The 21,455-nt window shown below is 47.3% G+C and overlaps 1 protein-coding gene across 9 annotated transcripts in view; it reads right to left on the bottom strand.

The window, feature by feature from the left end:
• The window catches only part of MYO9A (myosin IXA), a 178,817-nt gene that overhangs the window by 5,227 nt on the left and 152,135 nt on the right, over window positions 1–21,455 (bottom strand). For 2 of the 9 annotated variants that reach the window (XM_071441936.1, XM_071441940.1), the window contains 17 exons: window positions 19,697–21,322; window positions 18,391–18,472; window positions 17,681–17,893; window positions 13,047–13,159; window positions 12,487–12,644; window positions 11,881–12,107; window positions 11,495–11,611; window positions 10,821–11,009; window positions 9,919–9,966; window positions 9,151–9,262; window positions 8,235–8,296; window positions 4,936–5,128; window positions 4,307–4,435; window positions 3,866–3,971; window positions 3,373–3,504; window positions 2,046–2,169; window positions 1,193–1,246 (listed from right to left, as the gene is read on the bottom strand). In XM_071441936.1, coding sequence (XP_071298037.1) covers window positions 1,193–1,246; window positions 2,046–2,169; window positions 3,373–3,504; window positions 3,866–3,971; window positions 4,307–4,435; window positions 4,936–5,128; window positions 8,235–8,296; window positions 9,151–9,262; window positions 9,919–9,966; window positions 10,821–11,009; window positions 11,495–11,611; window positions 11,881–12,107; window positions 12,487–12,644; window positions 13,047–13,159; window positions 17,681–17,893; window positions 18,391–18,472; window positions 19,697–21,322 — 3,685 coding nt within the window. The remainder of the gene's footprint in view (window positions 1–1,192; window positions 1,247–2,045; window positions 2,170–3,372; window positions 3,505–3,865; window positions 3,972–4,306; window positions 4,436–4,935; window positions 5,129–8,234; window positions 8,297–9,150; window positions 9,263–9,918; window positions 9,967–10,820; window positions 11,010–11,494; window positions 11,612–11,880; window positions 12,108–12,486; window positions 12,645–13,046; window positions 13,160–17,680; window positions 17,894–18,390; window positions 18,473–19,696; window positions 21,323–21,455) is intronic. The other 7 variants (XM_071441937.1, XM_071441938.1, XM_071441944.1 and 4 more) reach the window with 7 other exon arrangements.

Raw genomic sequence — 21,455 nt, 5'->3', positions numbered from 1 at the left:
ATCTTCTACATTCCAGATCCTGACATGACCATGACTAGGAGATGTCCATCACCCTGCCCTCCCCTGACAACCTTCACCCAGGCAGCACCTGCATCTCCTTGGGTTTGAAGAGCCTGGTGCAGCTCAGTTTGCTTCCCCTATTTAACCCCCACAACTGTAGCATACCTGGGTCTTCCTGACAACCCATGTGCTCAGAGCAGATTTTCAGGATAAGGGATCCTCCCTTTTTCTCTTTAAAAGCCAGATTTTCTCAGTTTTAGCCCTTTCATCTTTTAACGTCACATCTCAGAGATCTTTCTTTGTCAGCAAAGCCTTTCCTGTGCCCCGGTGTTCTTCTGATGACACTTTTCACGTGGGCTCCTGAGCTGAAGCACAGCTCCCTGAATCCTATTAGCCAAAAGCCCCAAGATCCCAAAGATCCCACTGCCTCGTGGAGTTAAGCCCCTGAGAAATGCTGTGCTCAGGGGAGCAGAGCTCAAATTTTGCTCTTCTCCACCTCCTGACACTCATGGATGTGGAAGAATGGGGGGAACCTGAGGGAACTTTCATCATGGACTGAGCCTGTTAGGAAAGGAAACAGCCCTATCAGCATTCCTAAAATCCTGCAGGTGCTTTTCTTGCCTGTCACAATCTCACAGAACTCAAGCTGGGATGGAGTTGGGGAATACAGAACTTGCTGGACTCCTCCTCATTCAAACCTGGGTGTCCTGACCTTGTGTTCAGGGTGCTGGTGCTCCTCCTCCACGAAGGTGGAGGAGACCTTTGGATGCCTCATGGTCTCCAAGGCATCCAAGCTGAGGGTTTTATTCACCATCTTCAGAAACAGCAGCGCTGTGAAAGCAACTTGATGCTGAAGCGCATCCTGAGCGAGGAGAAATCGAGGTGGGAAGGGAAGGGATGAGTCAAGCAAAGTAAAAAAGAGGGAAGCACAGGATGGAAAAAGGAAATAAAATAGAAAATTAAAGTAAGGAGGAAGGGAAAAGAGGTGGGAAGCGTATTTCTGAGGAGCTGCGTGCAGGGATGGCCGAGTGCCAGCCCCAAACTCCTGTGCTGGGGGGACCTGCTGGAGGAACGGCGGCTCCGAGGAGCGGCGGGGCCGGACAGGTCACGGTGGGACAATGGCCGGTGGGACAGAGCTGGAATGAGCGACGGTGACACACAACGAGGGACGCGGCACTGCCGTGATACATACCGGGATTGAACTGCGGGTTATGCTCATAAATCTAACTGCAATTAGTACGGGCTTCTGGATTGGAGAGGAGATGAAAAGGAAAGCAGAAGGTTAGAGTGCACATGCCGCCGCCCCTCCAAAAACCCGCTTTGCTCAGTTCCAGGTTTTCTCGGTTAACTGAGATGAGTGGGGCAGCTCTGCAGCACCAGCTACTCAGTCTTGGGCAGCCCCTGCTTGGATTTCATCCCCAAAAAGCAGAAGCAACGTGTCCCTGAGCATCACAGGGGGCAGGTCCAAGCAGAGGGGGCTGCTTGGCTCCTCAGCCCAAGCCTGTGCTGACAGTGCTGCAGCAGGTCCGTCCCTCTCCCGCAGCCCAACAAGCCAAGCACAGGTGCATCCACAGCCTGCCAGCCCCCTGCAAGCATGGAAGCTCAATGAGATGGGTTTGAGGCTCCCAAAAAGGCAGTGCAGGAGCAGGGAGAGCCTTTGGGCAACTCATTCTGGGTTCAGATAATGTCACTGAGCACAAAAAACAACAGCCCATGTCACCCATGGGGTGATGTTGAGCTGGTCACCGAAAGGCTTGACTCAACTCAGGACCAAACAAGCTCAAATGAAGGTGGAAATGTGGATCAGGAACATCTGAGCAGGAGCGACAATGTTTCCATGGACTGTTCCCACCTCCTCCTGCTTTGGCATGACTCCCTGCAAAGCTGAGGAGCCACCACAGGGCTGAGGGTCCCTGTCCTGGTGGAGATGGTGTGGGAGTTTGCGAGAGGTTTGGGAGGCTGGGATAAGCAGGAGAAGATAAGGTAGGGTGGCTTCAGGGGCAAGGAGAGGACAGGAGAGGACAGAGAGGGCTCTGGCATCTCACCATAGATCTGCGGATCAAGGAGAGGCGGCTCTTGGCTTTGTTCTCGGCAAACTCCAGGCTGTTGATGTCTTTGAGCCGAGCCTTGTACTTGTTCATCTGCTCAATGACAATTAACTCCACGCAACTAAGGGAGGAAAAACCCAAAAGAAGACAAAATGGGAGGAGGAAGCCATTTGATCTGAGCTGCTCTGTCTTGTCTTGGCTTATCCTTCAACAGGATTTTGTGGTAGCTTCTCCCTTAGTTGCAGCACATCCTCTCATTTTATTATGGAAAGGAAAGGATTATTTGGAAGATCTGCCCTGATGGAAGAGCACGGAGGAGAAAGCTCCAGCTGGAAGCCAGAGGGTGGTGAGAATTCACTAAAAGAGTGATCACAGGCTAGGGATGGATTGAGGAACAGCCCACAGATATTAAAGATGGCCAAGGATCCCACCAGAGAAATCTAACCCCCTTGGAAGAGGGAGTGGTGGAACACAAATCTGGAGAAGGCAGGCTGATTCCAACTCACTTGCACACAGTAACTCTGCAGCAGCTTGTGCAACTGAGCTGATTGTTTAATGCTGTCAGGAGGGTGTTTGGGGAAAACCACAGTCCTTTCCTTGTACTAAAATGTGAGGATGTGCTGGAGCTGAAGGGTGAGGGAGAAGCTACAATGAAATCCTGTTAAAGGACAGATGTTCCTGCCAGCTGGGTATTTTAACATGTTCTGGTCTTCAACAATTTTAATACTTACTGGAGGTAAAACCACCCCTCCCTTTCAGAAGCCTAGCCCTTCACTGGAGGGTTTTCATTATTGTAATTGACTCCAGTATCTATTTTAACATCTATTTAGTATAAGCCAAACCGAATCTGGGCAAGTACTTTACTTTTTCTCTGTAAAACCTTTTCACTTACGGCAAACACCATAAATAAATCTAAGTCTATTAATATCACTATTGCTGCAGACCAAACAACTCACCTCTTTCAGTAAAAAAGCCAAAATCAATTAACAATCAAGATCTACTTGCCAAAAATGAACTGCATTAACTATAAAACCATGTCAGCACAAGCTCCACCTTTTCCTGCCAGGCAGGAACAAAAGCTTATCCACTCTTGGAGATCCTCCATCACTTCAAAATCCTCGTTTAACAACTTCTTGGGGATTGAGAAGATTTGAAATGTCTTCATGCAGATGCATTTATTTGCATTTAGATGCACAAATTGCTATGTGTTTGCCCCTTTGTGCCAAAGCTCTCAATTTCTGAGCCGTTTGACCATCCTAGGGGTTACCAAGATGCAAATGGTGATGTGGTGGTGGAGCTGGCTCACCCAGCCCCAGGCTCTTACGTGGTGGTTTTGCTGATGTCCTGAACACTCTGTAGAGGGTCTGTGGTGTCAGGGCAGCGGAGGATGCAGGGAGCAAACACAATGGCCAAGGCATTGGCTGACATGCGGTTGGTCTCTTCTTGGAGGGCAATCCTGAAAGAACAGGGATTAAGAGAGAAGTCAGAGGTGGAGGCACCTCCACTGCACCTCTTGCACGTGGTCATGGCTGAAGAGAGGAGATGATATTTCTATGGTGTAATCTTGCTTTGAGGAAGAAAGACAATCCTCAAGAAATCCCAGATATTCCCAAGGCAACAACCAGCCCTTTCCACCCAAAAACATGTCCCTGCAGTGGCGAGAGGCACCTCAGGGCTGTAGGAACCACAGGTGACCAGAGCACACAGCTCCATGGCCACCCCCTGGGAGACAGGGGGGATGCAAAGCCTCAGATGTTGTGGTAGGAAGGATGCCTGACCACGCTGCCCTTGCCTGAAGGTGCCCAGGCCCAGCATACCTGACCAGGTGGAAGATGAGGCGCTCCAGGGTGCTGAGGTGGGTGCGGGAGAGCTGGTCAATGACCGAGTACACCCCACGCACTGTCTCCTTCCTCTCCTGGAGGCCTGTGGAGAAACCACCAGCATTTAGGGGCAGCTTCTACTTCTTCCTCTTATTTAAAATCGTACTTCTTAACACTTCATTTTACTACTTAGGAGACAGAACTTTGGGGCTGAAATTAGCTGAACCATGATGCAAAAGCCACCAAAATGAGACCAAAATGCCTGAGATTTTGCATAAAAAACCCTTTATAACCGAAAAATCAGACTTTGAAACCAGGTAAACACAATTTGGCAAAACCAGCTGGTTTGGCCCCGAAGAGTGAATGAAAAGTTTGGCACTCAGAGTGGCCACCATTACCCTCTCCCAAGGGAATGGGATAGTGAGGGAAGCTCCTCACCCATCACCCGCAGGAACTCCTCGTAGAGCTCAAAGGTCATGAGGGGGTTGGGCAGATCTCGGAGCCACTGCTTGAACACACTGGCAATGACGTGGATGTTGTAGTCGTCTAAATTCACGTTATCGATGTCTGGGTTTGGCACCAGATGAAGCAAGAAGGAAAAGAACAAGAGACAATGATCAATATGAAGCCCAAGGCTGGACAAGGTGACCTTTAAAGGTCCCTTCCAACCCAAACTGCTCTATCATAAAGTATTCTAAAATAAAATCTGTTTACGTGCCTTTAATGGCAACAAATCCAGCACATGATTTCAGCTCCACATGGTAAAATTAGAGAGAAATAAATTTTCCAGGGCAAATAACTCCAGGTGGGACCAGGATTTCTTTTCTCACCGATGATTGCTAGGGTGTAAACAAGGCAGCACTTTCCCCCAATTAGAATGGCTTTTTTCCATGGATTGCTCCCAAAAACCCCATGAGTTGGTGACCTGAGTTGTGACTGCCAATGTGAAATCATTCCTTGCACAGCCCAGAGTCAGGAATGCTGAAACATTCCACCTTCCTCCCATCCAACTTTGCTGCTGCAGAGATTTTCCTCCCCAAGCTGGATCTTTTCCCCCTTCCCCTGACCTGTATCGAGGCCTTGCCGCAGCTCCTTGATCTTGTTGGTGGATCCTGATTTCCTGTAGATGCCCTCGGTGTAGAGCCCGTGCATCTCGATGTAGTTGATGAGCTTCTCCACCAGCAGGGGCACCGCCCGCTCCTCGCTGGTCAGCCGGGACAGCTCCACACCGAACTGCCGTGGGGAGAGCTCCGGGTCGTGCTGCAGGAAAAGGGAAAAAGGGGAAAAAGGGATTGAAATCCTTCTGCACCACCCACTCCTCTCTGGTCAGCCGGGACAGCTCCACACCAAACTGCCGTGGGGAGAGCTCCGGGTCGTGCTGCAGGAAAAGGCAAAAAGGGATTCAAATCCTTCTGCACCGTCTGCTCCTCACTGGTCGGCCAAGACAGCTCCAGGCTGAACTGCCATGGGGAGAGCTCTGGTCTGTGCTGCACAGGAAAAGGGGAAAAGGGATTCAAATCCTTCTGCACTGCCCGCTCCTCGCTGGTCAGCTGGGACAGCTCCACACCAAACTGCTGTAGGGAGAGCTCTGGGTAGTGCTGCACAGGAAAAGGGAAAAAGGGACTCAAATCCTTCTGCACTGCCTGCTCCTTGCTGGTCAGCCAGGACAGCTCCTGTCACAGACACATTTTATGAAAAATCCTTTCTTTAAGATTTTTTCTCCTGAGAAGCTGAGAAGCCTCAGGAACAAAATGTAACCAATGGTTATCTGCTGCTGTGGAATGCAACAGGTGCAGCTGTGATTGGGCTCATGTGGTTGTTTCTAATTAATGGCCAATCACAGCCCAGCTGGCTCAGACTCTCTGTCCAAGCCACAAGCCTTTATCATTCTTTCTTTTTCTATTCTTAGCCAGCCTTCTGATGAAATCCTTTCTTCTATTCTTTTAGTATACTTTTAATATAATATATATCATAAAATAATAAATCAGCCTTCTGAAGCATGGAGTCAGATCCTCATCTCTTCCCTCATCCTAAGACCCCTACGAACACCGTCACAAGCTCCACACCAAACTGCTGCAGGGAGAGCTCTGGGTCATGCTGCAGGAAAAGGGAAAAGGGGACTCAAATCCCTCTGAGATGTAATGTTGGTGCAGCTCTGGATCTGATTATTCAGAGTCTTTCAGCAGATACAGGAGTGTGGTATTTTCAGGGTCCCCTGACAAAGGAAGGAAATGATGACTCTGACTCCATGTTCTTAGAAGGCTAATTTATTATTTTATGTTACTATATTATATTAAAGAATGCTATACAAAACTATACTAAAGAATAGAGAAAGGATACAGACAGAAGGCTAAAAGATAATAAAGAAAAACTCGTGACTCTCTTTAGAGCCTCAACACAGCTGGACCGTGATTGGTCATTAACTAAAAACAATTCACATGTTGGATAAACAATCTCCAACCACATTCCAAAGCAGCAAAACACAGAAGCAAATGAGATAATATTGTTTGTCTTTTTCTCTGAGGCTTCTCAGCTTCCCAGGAGAAGAATCCTGGGCAAAGGGGATTTTTCAGAAAATATGATGGTGACACAGGAGATGTGTGAGTCTAATGGAGGACAGAACAGGCCAGGACATGGGTCTTGCAATGCTAACGCAGTCTCTGGACGTGCACCTCAAGGCAAAAAGTTTGGATTTTCTTTCTTTAACCAGCCCCACTGTAGTTAAATTCCCAGCCTGGCAGAGTCAAAGCAGCTGGGCATGGTCCTCCTCCACCTCCTGCCCCTCTGGCACCATCTCCAGGGATGATTTCACCTCCCAAAGATGCACAAAGCAGAAGAGGCAAATCTGAATCGTGGGTGTTTAAATCAACTTGAAGAATTGCAAGTTACAAAATACCAGTGAACAAACAAGATGCCAACAGAAGAACATGAAAAGACCCATCTACACCTGTCATGAAGGGCCCTTTTGCCAGCTGCAAACGCTCACTGGAGAGTTGGTATCTGGCAAATTCAAATGTGAAGAAAGTCCTCCTGCACAGGAGATTCTGGATGGGAAAAGTCAAAAGATCCAATAAAATATTGACAGAGATTCTCAGCCCTAGCTAAAGGTGAGATGCAACTCTGCCCTCAGCAAGGCAGTGGCTCCCCTCACAATCACTCCTGCATTTTTCTTTCTCCAACTCACTGTCATCCTTTCATTGATCCTGCAAACCTTAGGAGCAGATGTGTGGAAGGTCCCCATGTTGTTTCTTTCTCATGACTGATGGTTTGTAGCTCCCTGTCACTGAGAACAACCCTAAAACCACAAATTCACCAAGCACAGAGGAACTGGAGCCTTCCTAGAGAACTTCTAACTGCCCAGTGCAAAGCTACCCATGAAGACACATGGGTGTCTTTTGCTTACTGGGATGCAGCACAAAAACTTCCTTGTGCAGAGAAATCACAACAAAGAAGGTGGCTCCAAGAATGTCTGAAAAAATTAATCAGACATCTCAATGAACTTCCCAGATTTTAGAGCACAAACCCTAATGAGGTGTTCCCAGTTCTTGCAGAAATAGTGCCAGAAAGGGAAAGACTGCAGCAAAAGTTCATTATATATTCAAAATACAAATGTATATGTACAGAATACAAATATATATTCAGAATACAAATCACACACACACACACATATCTTCAGTGTATATACTCAGATTATCCCTTGAGAAAAATGGCCTCATGCAGCTTTCTGGGGGCTGTGTATTATGGAGGTTGTTCTCCCCTGAGAAGCCTCCCAGGGAACTGATAAAACTTTCCACTCATTATTATTGTTACTCTATGTCCTTCTTTTGGGCACAAAATAAGCTATTTAAAACATCCCCACCAAATCTGGATGATTCATTGTTAGCTGGGATGACCTGCTGCACTCATTTCCTGTTCCCCATATCCTTAAATCCAATCAACAATATTTAATTCCCCTCTAAAGAGGGCAGTGAACATCTTCCACCTGCCTTCCTTGCTCAGCTGTGGCAAGCAAGGACTGTAGAGAAAAACCCTGTATTTCCAAGAATAACCCCACACTTCCAAATCCTTAAAAGCTACAAAGCCAGGGAAATTCCTTTTATTCTGGGTGGTTACAAGGCAGGGAACGACACTGCAACATCTGCTGCATGACTGGGCAGATCTACAGTGACTCATCACCGCATAATTCCCAAAATATCTACAAAACTCTGGTTGGAGAGACCTCTGGGGATCTCTGGTCTAAGCTCCTGCTGAAAGGAGGGTCATTTCCAGAATTTTATCAAGATTTGCATCTCCAATAATTTTTAGACAAACTTGGGATCATTGTTTCAAGGTATTTAATGAAAGCAAAGCACTGAGAGACATTTACCTTTTTGGAGCACTTGGTCGTGGTTTTAAGACAGCACTTCTTGTGACAAGCATATTTACATACTGCAACAGAGAAAAGGAGTGTTTAATTATCCCAAAAATCACACTGCTGGAAAAACAGGACTTCATATGAATTGAGCAGCATTTATCAGAACTACCAAGTCAAAAGCATGCTGCATTTGCTGTTTCCAGGGGCCAAGTCTGGATTAGATCCACTCAAACAAAAATAATTAATCCTTTAAAATTAAAGGTGCCATATTTACATACATGAAGCATTAAACCCTCCCCTCATCCTCCTGACAGATAAACTCAGACTATAACCCATGGGAGCTGTCAGACACAGATACCCTCAGAGACTGGAAATGGCACCTCCTTTGGATTCTTCCTGCACTGGGCCTGAAATGCTCCAGGGCTGATGCTGCCAACCTAATCACAGAAATGGAGGAGGCATGATGGAAAAGTTGATCCATCTCTTGAGTTTTTCCAAAAAGAGATGGATCAGGTTTTCCACCACCCTCCTCCATGTTCCTGATCTCCCCAAAAATTCACATGCCTGGAGATCAAACAGGTGAAGCCAATTAGTTTGCCAAGGTCAGGATCCCCACAGGCAGCCCAGGGACACATTTCCATACCTGACCTGACTGTCCTTCCTACCATGACAGGTAAATGTGTCTGACCTTATGGGATGGGCACAAACCTGATGGGATATTTAACACAAAGTTCATTAACTGTGTCAGGAAGGACTGCTGGGATGGACTTACTAGTTGACTTCAGAAACCCTAAGACCTGTCCCTTAATCTCTTCAGGTGTTACAAAAAATTCTGTGAGCAGGGGGTTGCAGGAAACAGCAGTAAACACATTTCAAAATCCCCAAACTCATCACTGCACAAGAAAAGGATCAAATAAAGAGTGCTTACATTTACAAACAGAAGCCCTGTCCATGATCCAGATCAGGGAGGAACAATATTCACAGTATGTGGGGATGCTGTATTGGGTTGCCTTGAAAATGTGACCATTGTGCTCTTCCACCTGGAGGATAAAGGTTGGGTGGTGAGAAAAGGGAGCCAGTGCTCAGCCTGCTGCAAAATAGAGATATGAACACAGACAGCTCTTCAACTTTAGCTCTTGCTTTTATTTGGTATTTTTGTTTCTTTTTCAGCCCAGCAACCCCATAGACAACCCAAACCAACATCTATCTTGTAAGGGAACTGAACCATCATGGAAGCAGGTTGGAAATTCTTTGACTGAGCTTGGCAGGTCAACTTCTTCATGTTAAAGTTTTCTATGCATCTGTGGCCCCTTTTTTTGGCTTTGCACCTGCACCCTTCCTAGTACCATCACATCCCTTAGGAAAACAGGAGATGTAATGTCCTCCATGGCTGATCCCAGAGATGTAAAACACATACTGTAAACTTATGTAGAAAGCTGGAGCAAGACTTTGTTTTCCTCTCAATCCTTTTCTAACAACCCTCAACATTACATTTATGTCTTGGCTGATGAGGGATGTGTTTTCAGAGCCAACCCAAGTGATCCCTGATCAAACAAAGCAAAGCCACCTCAAATGTCTTTTTAACATGTCCTTTCAGGGTTGATGCTCAGATCTCAGCCCAGGACATGTCACAAGCTGGTCTCTTGACATTCTGGCCCCAAGGACACTGATTTTTTAATGTGCAGGTTTAACTCACCACGTCTGCTTCCTTTTTCCTTCTCTTTTTTCGTTCTGTTTTTGGCATCTGGTGAGAGAAAGAGATTTAACTAAATTTTTGGGCAATTTTGCCAGGTAAAGAGTACAGAGGGCTCATATCTGACATTGTCCAGTGCCTTCCAGCCCCATCCTCCAGTGCACCTGTAGCCCCAGAAGAGTCATTCTAGAAAACTCTCCTATGGATCACTCCAGTTTAAGTATTTCCCTGGACAGTTCTTCCTTGGAGAAGAGGAAGAAGCTCCATCTTGGAGCTGGGAGTAGCTGCTGCTCCAGCTCTGACCCCACCAGCAGTGACCCAAGGAAAACATGATGCTTTGAAGAAAACCTGCCTGGAGAAGAGGCTGGAGAGGACTTGGAGCAGAAGAGCCAGGAGATGGGATATTTGTACAATAGACACCACCTCCCAAGCCCAGCCTCACATCCTGTGGTCAGCCTTGCAGACAATATGGAGCAGGAGGTGAGATCAGGTCTGTGACACAGTGCAGGCTCTTTCTGCTCTAAGAACAGCACCCAGACCTGAGCCACTGCTCATGTCCCCTTCTCCTGCAACCCAACCCATGGTGATGTGTATGATCACTTGGGAAGTGGTCAGGAGACCCAAGAGGGTCAGCATCCCTCAAAGTTTGAACAAACCCCCCAGAACTAAAGAAGCACCAGGAGCTGCCTTTCCAACCATCCACAGTTGCTTGCAGCTTTGCCCTGAGGATAACATCTAGTCCTTGGCTGAGCCCAGTGACACCCAACCAGTGAGTCACATCTTGCCTTGTTCAGCTCAGCTTAAAGCAGAGAAGACAACAGAGGGTCCCAGGTGTCTACAGAGGCACAACCCCACGGAAATAGAGCTCCCAAACCTTCAAGGGAGTTTAGGAAAGTGCCGAGTACCTTCCCCGCGGTGTAGTCCAGGGGTTTGTACTCGTGCATATATTCATCCAGGAAGACTTTGAAGGTATTGACCCAGACTTTAACTGGAGACTCACTCCAGTCCCTCTGCTCAAGCCTCATGTTCTTCTCCAGAATCTGCTCAAATAAGGCGTAGAGGTCCTTGTAGCGGATGCTCTTCCCATCGTCCATCTTTTAAGGGAACAGAAGCAAAAAAAAAAAAAAAAAAGTGATTTTTATACAGCCCAGCTTTTTCTAGAGAGTTTTTATTTTCCAGACAATTATTTCAGCCTCACCAGCTTCCAGCTGCTTGGGGAAATTTCCAATATGATACGGAGAAGGAAAAAAGGATCAGACATCTCCACCACCAGTAAAGGTTACACAAAGATTTCCAGGCACTTTAGGTGACAAATTGACTTTCTGTCATCTCCCCTTTGGCTGGGAACAAAGCTGTAATGAAGATCAGGAATCTACACCCAATGTATCCTGAGAGATGGCTCATGAAGACGTGTTAGTCCAAATTTAGATCATGGGACTGAATACAAAGGAAGCACATCCAGCCTTTGGGATGAGCAAACCAGAAATGAAGGGCTTGGCAACACCTGTACAACCAGGAGGCCCCAGCACATCCCCTTTCTCCTGGAGGTGGGAGTCCTGCCCATCATCTTGTCACTTACTGCCAATGCTGAGGAGTAAAAACTGAAGATGTTTTGTCGGAATTCCTTCAGTGCTTTCTTGAACACGACATCCACCAGAGTGTCCTTCTTGCTATCCTCATTGTCCAGTTCATTCATCTGGGGAAACAAGGGGGTTTTTACACCCGTGACTCTTGGTGCAGCAGAGCTGGTGTGAGATGAAACAGCACTAAGAAGCAGCTGCTCCACCATGATCACCAGGTGGTTTCTCCTGCATGAAAACCAGAAACTTCTCTAGACCTGCCCTGGCACCCTTAGATGAATTATTAGCATTACTACAGCTACCCACAGGATCGTTTTTACTTTGTTGCCTCTGTCTGCTCCTGGATCTCTGTGCTGATTTATGGAGCAGTGAGGGCAGGAGTTACCTTTTTCAGGAGAAACTCATCCATGCTCTTCAGGTCACTGGCACTGGTTATGATCTGCAGGGAGTCGTTCTGCCACTGCACGGGCTCCAGAGCCACGTTGCTGATCTTGACGCTGCGCTTGCGCTTCACCTTGGGAGAGGGCTCCTTGTTCTCCTTGAATTCCCGACGGTAGATGCCCGACAGCTCCGGACTCCGCGGGGGCGTCAGGTGATGAGGGCCCAACTCTGCTGGTGATCAATGAAAAAAGGGGAAGAGATTGAGGAGCAGATGAAAAGTAATTGTGACATTAAAACAGGGCGTTGGAAGAAACCTGTGGAGGAGAAAAGCATGGTGTAGAACTCACAGAAAGATTAAATGTCATTTCTGCTTTGGTTACCTCCTCCCTCAAGAGAGGAAACATCTGTCCATTCCAGATGGTGGCTGGAAGGATTAGTGACGTGGAATTCCTTGAGATCCATTATGGATCCCACCCTGTAACCTACTTGCCATCGCTCTGGCTTGACACCACCCATGAATTAAGAGATATGAACCAGCATGGACATATCCCAATTTCCCAACTCAGTTTCTCTCTCCTCACAACTGGTCCCACGTTCCCCCACCACGTACCTTCACCAAGCTGCAATCCAGGAATGGTGTCCCTGCCAGGGGCTTCCTGCTCTGCGTACAGCTCCAGCAGCTCAGACTGGGTAGCGAGCTTCTCCCGGGGGGTCTTCTTCTCCCCCTGCTTTCCCTTCACCCAAAACCTCATCTTGGCTCGTTGAGGCCTGGAAACAAGTCATGGAAACAGGAACTGCCTTAACTAGGAAAGGTCTTTCTACCCAAAACTACGTCAATCTTCTGGACATTCCTGAGGAGATAAATCCATGCAATTTTTACCAGGGAAATGTGGCTACTCGTCCTCAGCAAAGGAGAGAAACTTCAGTTGCATGCATAGGATTGTGTGGTGTGGGACAGGACGTGGGACCCATGTCACCAACACTTAATTGTGGTGTGAGCCACACACACACACTGACTGGGCCTGCCCATGGTCATGCAGAAAAGGTGGGATGGGTAACTCATCCCACTGCAGGTGGAGCTCCAAAGGAGCCTGGGGGGCTCAAGAAGGCGTTGAAGAGCAAAAAGGACACAGGGAGGACTTGTCTGCTATCTCCAGCCATGATTCCTACCTCCCATCTGGAGTCAGACTCTTCTGTGAGGCTGCCAGCTTCCCAATCTCCCCCTGGGACATGGTTTTGTGCAGTTTGGCCTGGCCTTCCCCGGAGGTGAATCGCTGCACGGTCTGTAACGATTCCAAGCACGAAGCATTTAAAAACAAGACAGGTCTTGGGATATCAGATGGTTTTTTTTTCCCCTATCAAAAATCAGGTATTTTATCTCCTATATCTTTATTTCTTTTTGCCTACAGCTGAAAACCTATAGGCCTGGTGAGTCCCTAGAGAAATATTTTAATGACTCCTAAGAAAGAGAGGCATTTCCCTTGCTCCAACTCTCCAACCAGGCCCCATCTTCTTTCTCCTTGAGCAGTTGGTGATGAAAATCAGTTTGCACCAAGCCACAGGTTCTTATTGCTCAGCCTGCACAGCTCTTCCACCATCTTCATCCAGACTTCATTCCAGCTCTCCACCCTGAGCGTCCTGTTAGCCCCAATGATGTGATTCCCCAAGGGAACCTTCAGCCACCTGGATCTGTCCCAGCACAAGTTCCTCCTCCAACTCTTGCTGAGCACTTTACACAAAAAAAACCCAAAGTCTTTGTGCCAAGGACACACCGAAAAGAACTCTTTAACAAAGAAATTTTGCAGCTTTAATAGAAAATATCTCCACCTTTGCCATCATTTAAAATGGCCTCAGGTAATATTTAAGGGTGGGATGAATTTGCAGTAACCGAACCTAACAGGATCCCATGAAGTAGCCCAGAAATAGACTTGCCATATTTAAAAAATATCTGAATTTTTGTTCTATTTTCCAATTGCAGCTGTGATTTTGGAACTGGACTCCTGGAGGAGAAACTTTCAGCATAAGAAAAGTGGAGAATCAGGTTGTATGAAAGGATTTGGGAGATGATGGTCAAATGTCTCCCGCAGCTTTCCTATCACCTCAATGTCTCAACTGACTGCTCTATGTTCTAAAGCAATTATTTTACTTCTGTAAAAAATATTTAAATAAAATTCTATAAAAAGTAGGCTGCAGGGAGGTCACATTTGCCATATTGACTCTTTTTCCATGTTTTATTCCCTCTCTCCCCCAGACTAACATCTCTTCCAGCCAGGAGATGGCAGCATGCAAGGCAAAATTACCACTGGGAAAGCCAGGAACTGCCTAAACCATGAAAGAGATTTTGTTCCTGTCATTCTTACATTTAGGTGATGATCACACAGAAATTGTGGATGGATACTGGGATAAAAGCAATTCAAAACCTATAAAAGTGATCTCCATCCAGCCCAAACCTACTACTTGTTTTAAAAGTGATCTGTTAAATATTTACCCCTCCAGTATGGTTTTGTTCTTGAGTAATTTCAACCTTTTGGGTTTCCAGCTTTAGTAAATAAAGACTAAAAGACATTTTTGGCACAAGATCCTTCTGTTTGAGGTTATCTGCCAGGAAACTCTGAAGGGAAAGGATGGGAAACCTTCTCAGATGTCAAGATGAGCATCTGCACCAGAAAATCCCCTGCTAGGGAACACCACAAAGCATCATGAGGGCACATGGCAATAACTGGGGGTCTGAAGTTGTCTCCTGGTTGAGGAAGGGACCAAGTATTTTCCTCTGACAGAGTAACCTGTGTTTCACCCACCCATAAGGTAACTATGGCCAAGGGACTTATCCCAGCAGGCAGCAGGGCAGTGTGGTGCATGGAAAAACTTCCTGAAGCTCCCTCTGAATGGCTTAGGACAAGAGATCTTCTTTCATTGCTGGGTCTTCAGCAGTGCTTGGAATCAGCTGGTGGCAGGTACTTGGAGCCATGTTTGTCAGTTCATGGCTTTTGTGTGGAGGGTGGAGCAAAACAACTGGTTCATTATCCAGGTCCCACTCTCTAAGGATGTTTCCAGAGGGTATTTCTGGTGTGAGTCCTCTAGCCAAGGCCTTCCATTTATGCACCTGCTCCAGGAAAAGCTCTCCAGGCTTAGGTACCAAACAAAAGCGATGTTAACATGTGCTGGCAGAACAGCCAGGAGCTGTTCCTCCCACTTGTGTCTCACTGCAAGGTAGGGTGATCCTTGGCTATTCATCAGCCAAAAATCTTCAATCTTGGTCTTGTCAGGAAGCCCTTACTCCTTAAAGAACCTTGGAGTCAACTGTACCTGCAGCAGCCACCTCATGTACTGCTGCCCCATGGCTTCAGCTCCAGCTGCAGATGCTGTGGATGTTTGGTGCTCTGGAATACCCTGAATGTGGGTCAGGAGCATTGTATTCCAGTGGGCCTCTACTCACCAGCTGGGGTACACAATCAGTGACTTGATGGCTGAGAAAAAAATGGGCAGAACAGGCAGAGCAGCTGCTGACCCATCATATGCTCAGCTCCATGGGGCTGCATGGGATCTCTCATTCATCCAGCCAGCAGCCTCAGCTGCTGAGCAGGACAGGGACAGAGGCTGCTTTGGAAGTCATAGCTGGAGGCAGGAGCTGTCTGAAGGAGCTATTCACTGGCACAGGGACCAGCCTGCACATGGTGGCTGCCAGGCTCGCCTTCATGTGACTATCACAAGACACAACCAAGTATCTGCACAGACATCAACCTCTGTACCTTTGTGTTTGTACCCAAAAACACCCCAAGAGGCACCATCCAGCTTTATCACAGGCTGCTCTGCCATCTGCAACACCCAACTGGGCTCTGCTAATAAATACCAATAAACAGTCCCTAAATTTTGCTACTTGTGATGATCCTGACCCAAAAAAAGCCCCAAGCCAAAGGGCTGGTCCCAAACCTGCAATACAAAATACAGATGGAAACACTGGACACATTGTCAGGACACACAGAGGAAGGGTAGCATGGAGCACACAACGTCAGGGGTAGTGTTGGCCTAGAAAGCAGAACTTACCACACCAGGGGGGAAAGTCCTGACCACCAGTTAGAACCAGTGCTGGAGAGCAGAGGAGAGGAGGGACACAGCAGAGACAGGAGAGAGGTGGCACCTACTGCTACTCGCATGCAGTGAGAGTTGTTAAACCAGGTGAGCAGAGTCCCAAGGAGCACTTCCAAGGAGTACAATGACCCAGGATGCTCCCAAAGATGGAGCTCGTCAAGCACCAGCACAGCACTTTTCACACTCCAGAGGGAATGAGTCCTACAGCTACAATTCCCTTTGTACATGGAGCACAGCAAGGCACTCCAGGTATGGCATGAGGGGCCATGGTTTGGTGGTGAACAAAGTGGTGCTGGGTTTGTGTTTGGACTCAACAATCTTAGAGATCTTTTCCAACCTAAATGTTCCTATCATTCTATGTAAAAAAGTACATTTTACTGCATTAAATTCTCCCTTTCCCAATCTACAATCAGGGACTTGCATAAAGGTGCAGCCAGGTTATCTCAGCCCATAGAGATGTGCCTTTCTATCAGTTTTTTTTCAGTATTCCTGCCTCAACCCTCCAGCAAATTTATCAAGAGCAGGCTTAAAAAATTTATGGAATTTGTAAATCTCTGCCCTCTTCCAGTGAGGAAATTATCCTGGGAAAAATTATCCTTTATAATAAGAGCTGCTAAAAGAAAAGTCATGAAAAGCCCTCCTTGGCCACCTGCTTTTCTTGGAAAAGCAGCTTTTAGGATCGCACGGGATGTTTGCAGGACACACATCAATGCTGTGGCACAAAATAAATCTCTGTCTGTTGGTTTCATGCTTTTCTTTGGTTTTATACTCAGCTCCATATCCTGAACTGCAGCTGGAGGAGAGGAACATGGCAACCCTAGCCAGCACTCCACCCAAACTCTCACAGCAGGACAGGATTCCTGGTGTTTATCCACACTCCTATGGGGACATCTCCACTACCTCAGGAAAACAATTATGAGCGGGTTGGAATCTGTTGGCCTCTTCCACTTTTGAAACCTCTCAGTTTGTGATTTTCCAAAAGCAGATTATGTGGGTGGGAGATTAAGTCTGAGATGGAAAAGCTCCACTGCACTGGCTCATGTCAGACCTGCTAAGGGATACTTGTCACTGTGCTTGGAAAAAACACTTTGCTTGGTCGTCTTTGTTTCATAACCCACTATTTCACTCTCATTATGTTTTCATTGCCCAATTTCCATGGTTTTGCTTTTTCTGAGCTGCTGTCTGCCAGCATCACTCTGATAATTGAGGACCAAGTAATCATTGGATATTGTGGCTAAGCATAAAAAATCAAAAGTAAAAGAAGCCACAGGATTTACATAATTTTGTTGTCTGTTGCTTTTTGAACAATATTTACTTTGTTTTTTTACAGATGTACATAAGCCATTTTTAGATCAAAATCTTCCAAGGGGAGGATGAGGTTAAAGCCCCCAAAACAGGTAATTGTGCAATACAAGTTGTAATGCTCCAGGAAAACTATGGGAAGTGTGGTGGATATCTAATCAACCCAGGAGCAAGATATAGAGCTTGGATGGAGCACTGAGCACCCTGGTCTAGTGGAAGGGGGTTGGAATTGAGATTTAGTCTCTTCCAATCCAAACCCTTCCGTGATTCTGTGAATCGATGATTTTCTGCTGTGTTTGCCAAATTTATCCATCTACTCCAGCATCCTTGGGAGTGGGAAAAGAAGCAGTGGAGGGATCAGTGCAGCTAAGGTTAGCAAAGAAAGCCTCCCCCACCACATTGGACACAATTACCATTTCGGAGTCACTGTAACAGGCCTGCCCCAGGCGGGCTGCGGGCACCGCCTCGGCGTGAGGAGGGTGCTCAGAGGAGAGAAGGAACTCAAAACTGCCATCGTAATCCTCTTCCTCCGTATCCCCCTCCCCATCAGCAAAAGTACCTCTAGTCAAGAAATCGGAGCGCGTCCGCGCCATGCGGGCTTTCTTTTTATGGCTCGGTCTGGGCACCTGCTTGACCAAAGGATAAAACAAAACAAAACAAAACGAAAAGAAGGGTTTTAAAGTAAAAAGGAGACTCTACCCGTGTAGCCTTAAGACATCTCTGAGTGCCACTGCACCCCATGGAGGGGATGCAGTATTATGTCTAGTGAAAACAGCAAAGGACCAGGAAGAACAAAAACTAAGACAGGACGGTGAAAATGGACAATCATGGGTGTCACTGAAACAGAGACGTTAAACCAAACCAAGACAAGACGGCGTTGGACAGTGTTTGCCATCAGGATCACAGGATCCTTTTATCCAGAGCTACTACAAATTATTCCTACAGGGCTTTTCATTTTAAGAGAAGGTGTGGAGGTTACTGTGCTGCCATATCCCCCTTCCCATGTCTGGCAGCCCTTGTGCTTCAGAGCTCACTCCTTTGAAGCTTTTGAGGGAAAACTGGCCAACTAAGTTATTTTTTGCCCTTTTCAATGGAAAGAGAAAATACACAAGTCACGACTCACCTCTCCTCTGCCAGACCCTGGCATCTTAAATGGCTTCCGTGCTATTTCACCCTTGGAAAGGCACTGATGATTTGCCTCTCTGCTGAAACACAAGAGAACAGAGATCTTTCATCCTCTCTCAAAAGCCTTCCCACCACACTCGCCCAGATCCCGGGGCTCCAAACAGTCAAGACTAAATTGCAAGTCTGAGGTCATGGGGTTTCAGAATTGTTTGGAATTCTTCAGGACTGGACTTAATACCAAAAGACAAGAAGAAAAAACATTCTGGCTGTCAACTTTATACAGCAAGGTGGTTATGGATTGTATCTTTGTACTTTGGGATTCTCAAATGTAACTATTCTGTTGCAGAGCAAAACTTAACATACAGCAATTCTTAATGTCTTTTTCTTCCTGTTGCTTGTTCATATTGCACATGAACCAGGAAAAGAAATTTTCAACAGGAATCTCCTCCTGTCACAACTGCACAGAAACCACAAGACTACTACACTTGGAAGTACTTTGAGTTACCAACAGTCATTCACTGGGAGCTTTTGCCTTGGAAAGGGTGCAGCAGGATTTAGGAGGAGGGTGATTTATATCCTTTTTGAACTACATGGCCAAAACCACCCCAAAATTAGGCAAGGCACCTTAAACAACACAACAGAGTGGGAGCAAACGTTGTCCCAGGATCTTGCTGCCATCTCCAGGCCCTGGAGCAGCCCAAGGTTAAGCAAAGCAATGGAGCTGAGCAACTGCTAAGTCCATTACAGGTGTAATTAATTACATATGTGAATGATACAGTCTCCAAAGAGCATTCACTCCCACACTCCTTCTGAAGAGCTGGTGTTTTATCATCTGCAATGGTCAGTGTCCACATGGCTTTGCTGGATTAATTATATGGTAAACAAGGAAAATACTGGCATTTTTCTGCCTCATCAAGTCATTTCTATTCCAACTACCCAAAAATCCAAAGAACTTATTCATCATGTTTCACCTTGAGAAATAAACTCCTATCCCCGTTCACATAGGGTAAATAATAACAGTATTGAGCCTGTTTATTGACTCTCTTCACCTGCTCATGTCCATGATTATATAATGTTTTAAGAGCCTGAGAAATCATATTCCAGGTCTTTTTCCTTTCCCTCTGACCTCCTTGTTGCTTTGTTTAACTATGAGGTTTGTGCAGACTCCAGAAACAACGTTCTGGACCCTTTGTACAAAAAGGTCCCTAGCAGAAAAAGAGCCCATGGAGAAAGCCTATGGAGACAGCCTGCAGAGAAAGCCTATGGAGAAAGCACAGGAGAAAGCCCACCATCCTTTTACTCACTGGAGGCCAAAGGGATTGTCCTTTGGTGTGAAGAACATGGAGCTTGCCCTCGTCTCCTCAGTGGCCTGGTTGGGCATCCGAGGTTGCCGGAGGCGCTCTGTCCTTGAGAAATGGCTGCCAGGGTGGTCCTTGGGGTCCAGAGCTGGCTTGGAATGGCAGCGGGGCTCCAGACCTTCTCTTCGCTCCACAAACATGCTGACAGGCCGGTCTTTGGGGGCACTGTGGGCTGGAGAGCTTCCCCTGGTGCCGACAGTGAGACCCTTGATGTCCACTGCTGGGGCTGGAGCCATGCCTGGGGTGGGGCTGTGCTCCCCTCTGCTCTGGGGGTGCAGGATGAGGACTGACTGAGGCCGGCTGTCTGGTTTTTTGGCTGGTTTGAGGGAAGTGTCCTTCACTCTGCTCTGCTCTGTCCTCTGCAAAGCCTCTACCCTCCCTTGCTGCTCGAAGGCTTTGCGTTGTCTCTCCAGAATTTCCTTCTGCTGACGAATCTGCTCCATCATCTCCCTCTCATTTTGCAGCTGAAGCTGCTTTTGCCGTTCCTCCTTCTCCACATTGAGCTTTTCCAGTCTCTTAATGACAGAACCTGGAGAAAGTGCCCGTGCTGCTGTCACTGTCCCACGTTCCTCTCTCTTGGTAGAGGATTTATCCTTTTCCTCCTCTTCTTCCAAGGCTTTACCCTGTTCTGGCTCAGAGTCCTTCCTCACCTCGGAGAACAGAACTGTCCTTTCCTCTCTTTCCACTGCTTTATTCCTCAGGTTATTCTCCAGCATCTTCACCTTTGCATTGTCTTGTGGTGGAACATAGAAAGTGGGGAGGTTGCTGGAAAGGAGGGTTTCTCTTGGGTGAGCCTTTATAACAGTCTGGGGGTCACCAACCCCACGCTCCTTCCTGGTGAGGTTATCAGGCAGCACCGTGTCTGCTGGGGTCTGTCTGCAGCCAGGCAAATCATTGTTCCCATCCCCTGCACAGAAAGGCTTCTCCTGCAGCTGAGCCTGGGGACTGCTGGGCAGGGAGTCCATGGAAAATGGCTGTGTCTCATGCTCATCTAAGACTAAGGGAATGACTTTACTACTTGAGGTATCTTCGCTGCTTAACAACTCGAAGCTCCCTTGAGAGCTCTCGCTCTCGGGGGTTCCCTGAGGGGAATGCAGTGCCTCGGGCACCAGCTCCGTGGACCAGCGCTGCTCCTCCGAGGGTGACAGCCCGCCCGTGGAGCGCACCTTCAGCAGCTCCAGGCTGAACTTCGCCTGCTCCAGCTCCCGCATCCTCCGGCTTTCCCTCTTTGCACGAACCACTTTTTTCTGGTTGAGATCCTCCAGCGACTTGGGCCTCTCTCTCACGATGATCTCCTCCTCGGTGTCCATCCCACTCTGGCTGCTGGCTCTCTCATGCCTTTTGTACAGGGAAGTATCCAGTGGGTCCATGTGATTCACCCGATTATTCTCCATCAGTGATTTATGCTGTTCCACAGCTCTCACTCGCTCTTCAAATGAGCTGTCCTCCCACTTAGATGGGTCAGAGCCTTTAATTTCCAAACCATCTGCTTCCAGTCCATCCTCTTCTCTACCTGCCAGGCCATTCTCCAGCTGCATCTCTTTTAACTGGTGCTCTTTCAAAGCTCTAAACCTGGAAGAAAGCAGAAAACCAGGATATTCAGCCCTGCCTCCACTCAGGACCCTTCAAGGCACTGCATTAGTGGTGCCTTATCACCACCACCACCATCACCTCACCACCACCAGCATCTCAAGAACCCTCCTTG

The sequence above is a fragment of the Agelaius tricolor genome, unplaced genomic scaffold (genome assembly GCF_023055355.1).
Source record: "Agelaius tricolor isolate 1412-34295 unplaced genomic scaffold, bAgeTri1.0.p SCAF_16, whole genome shotgun sequence".
Lineage (NCBI taxonomy): Eukaryota > Metazoa > Chordata > Aves > Passeriformes > Icteridae > Agelaius > Agelaius tricolor.
This window is presented reverse-complemented; position numbering and strand designations above follow the sequence as displayed.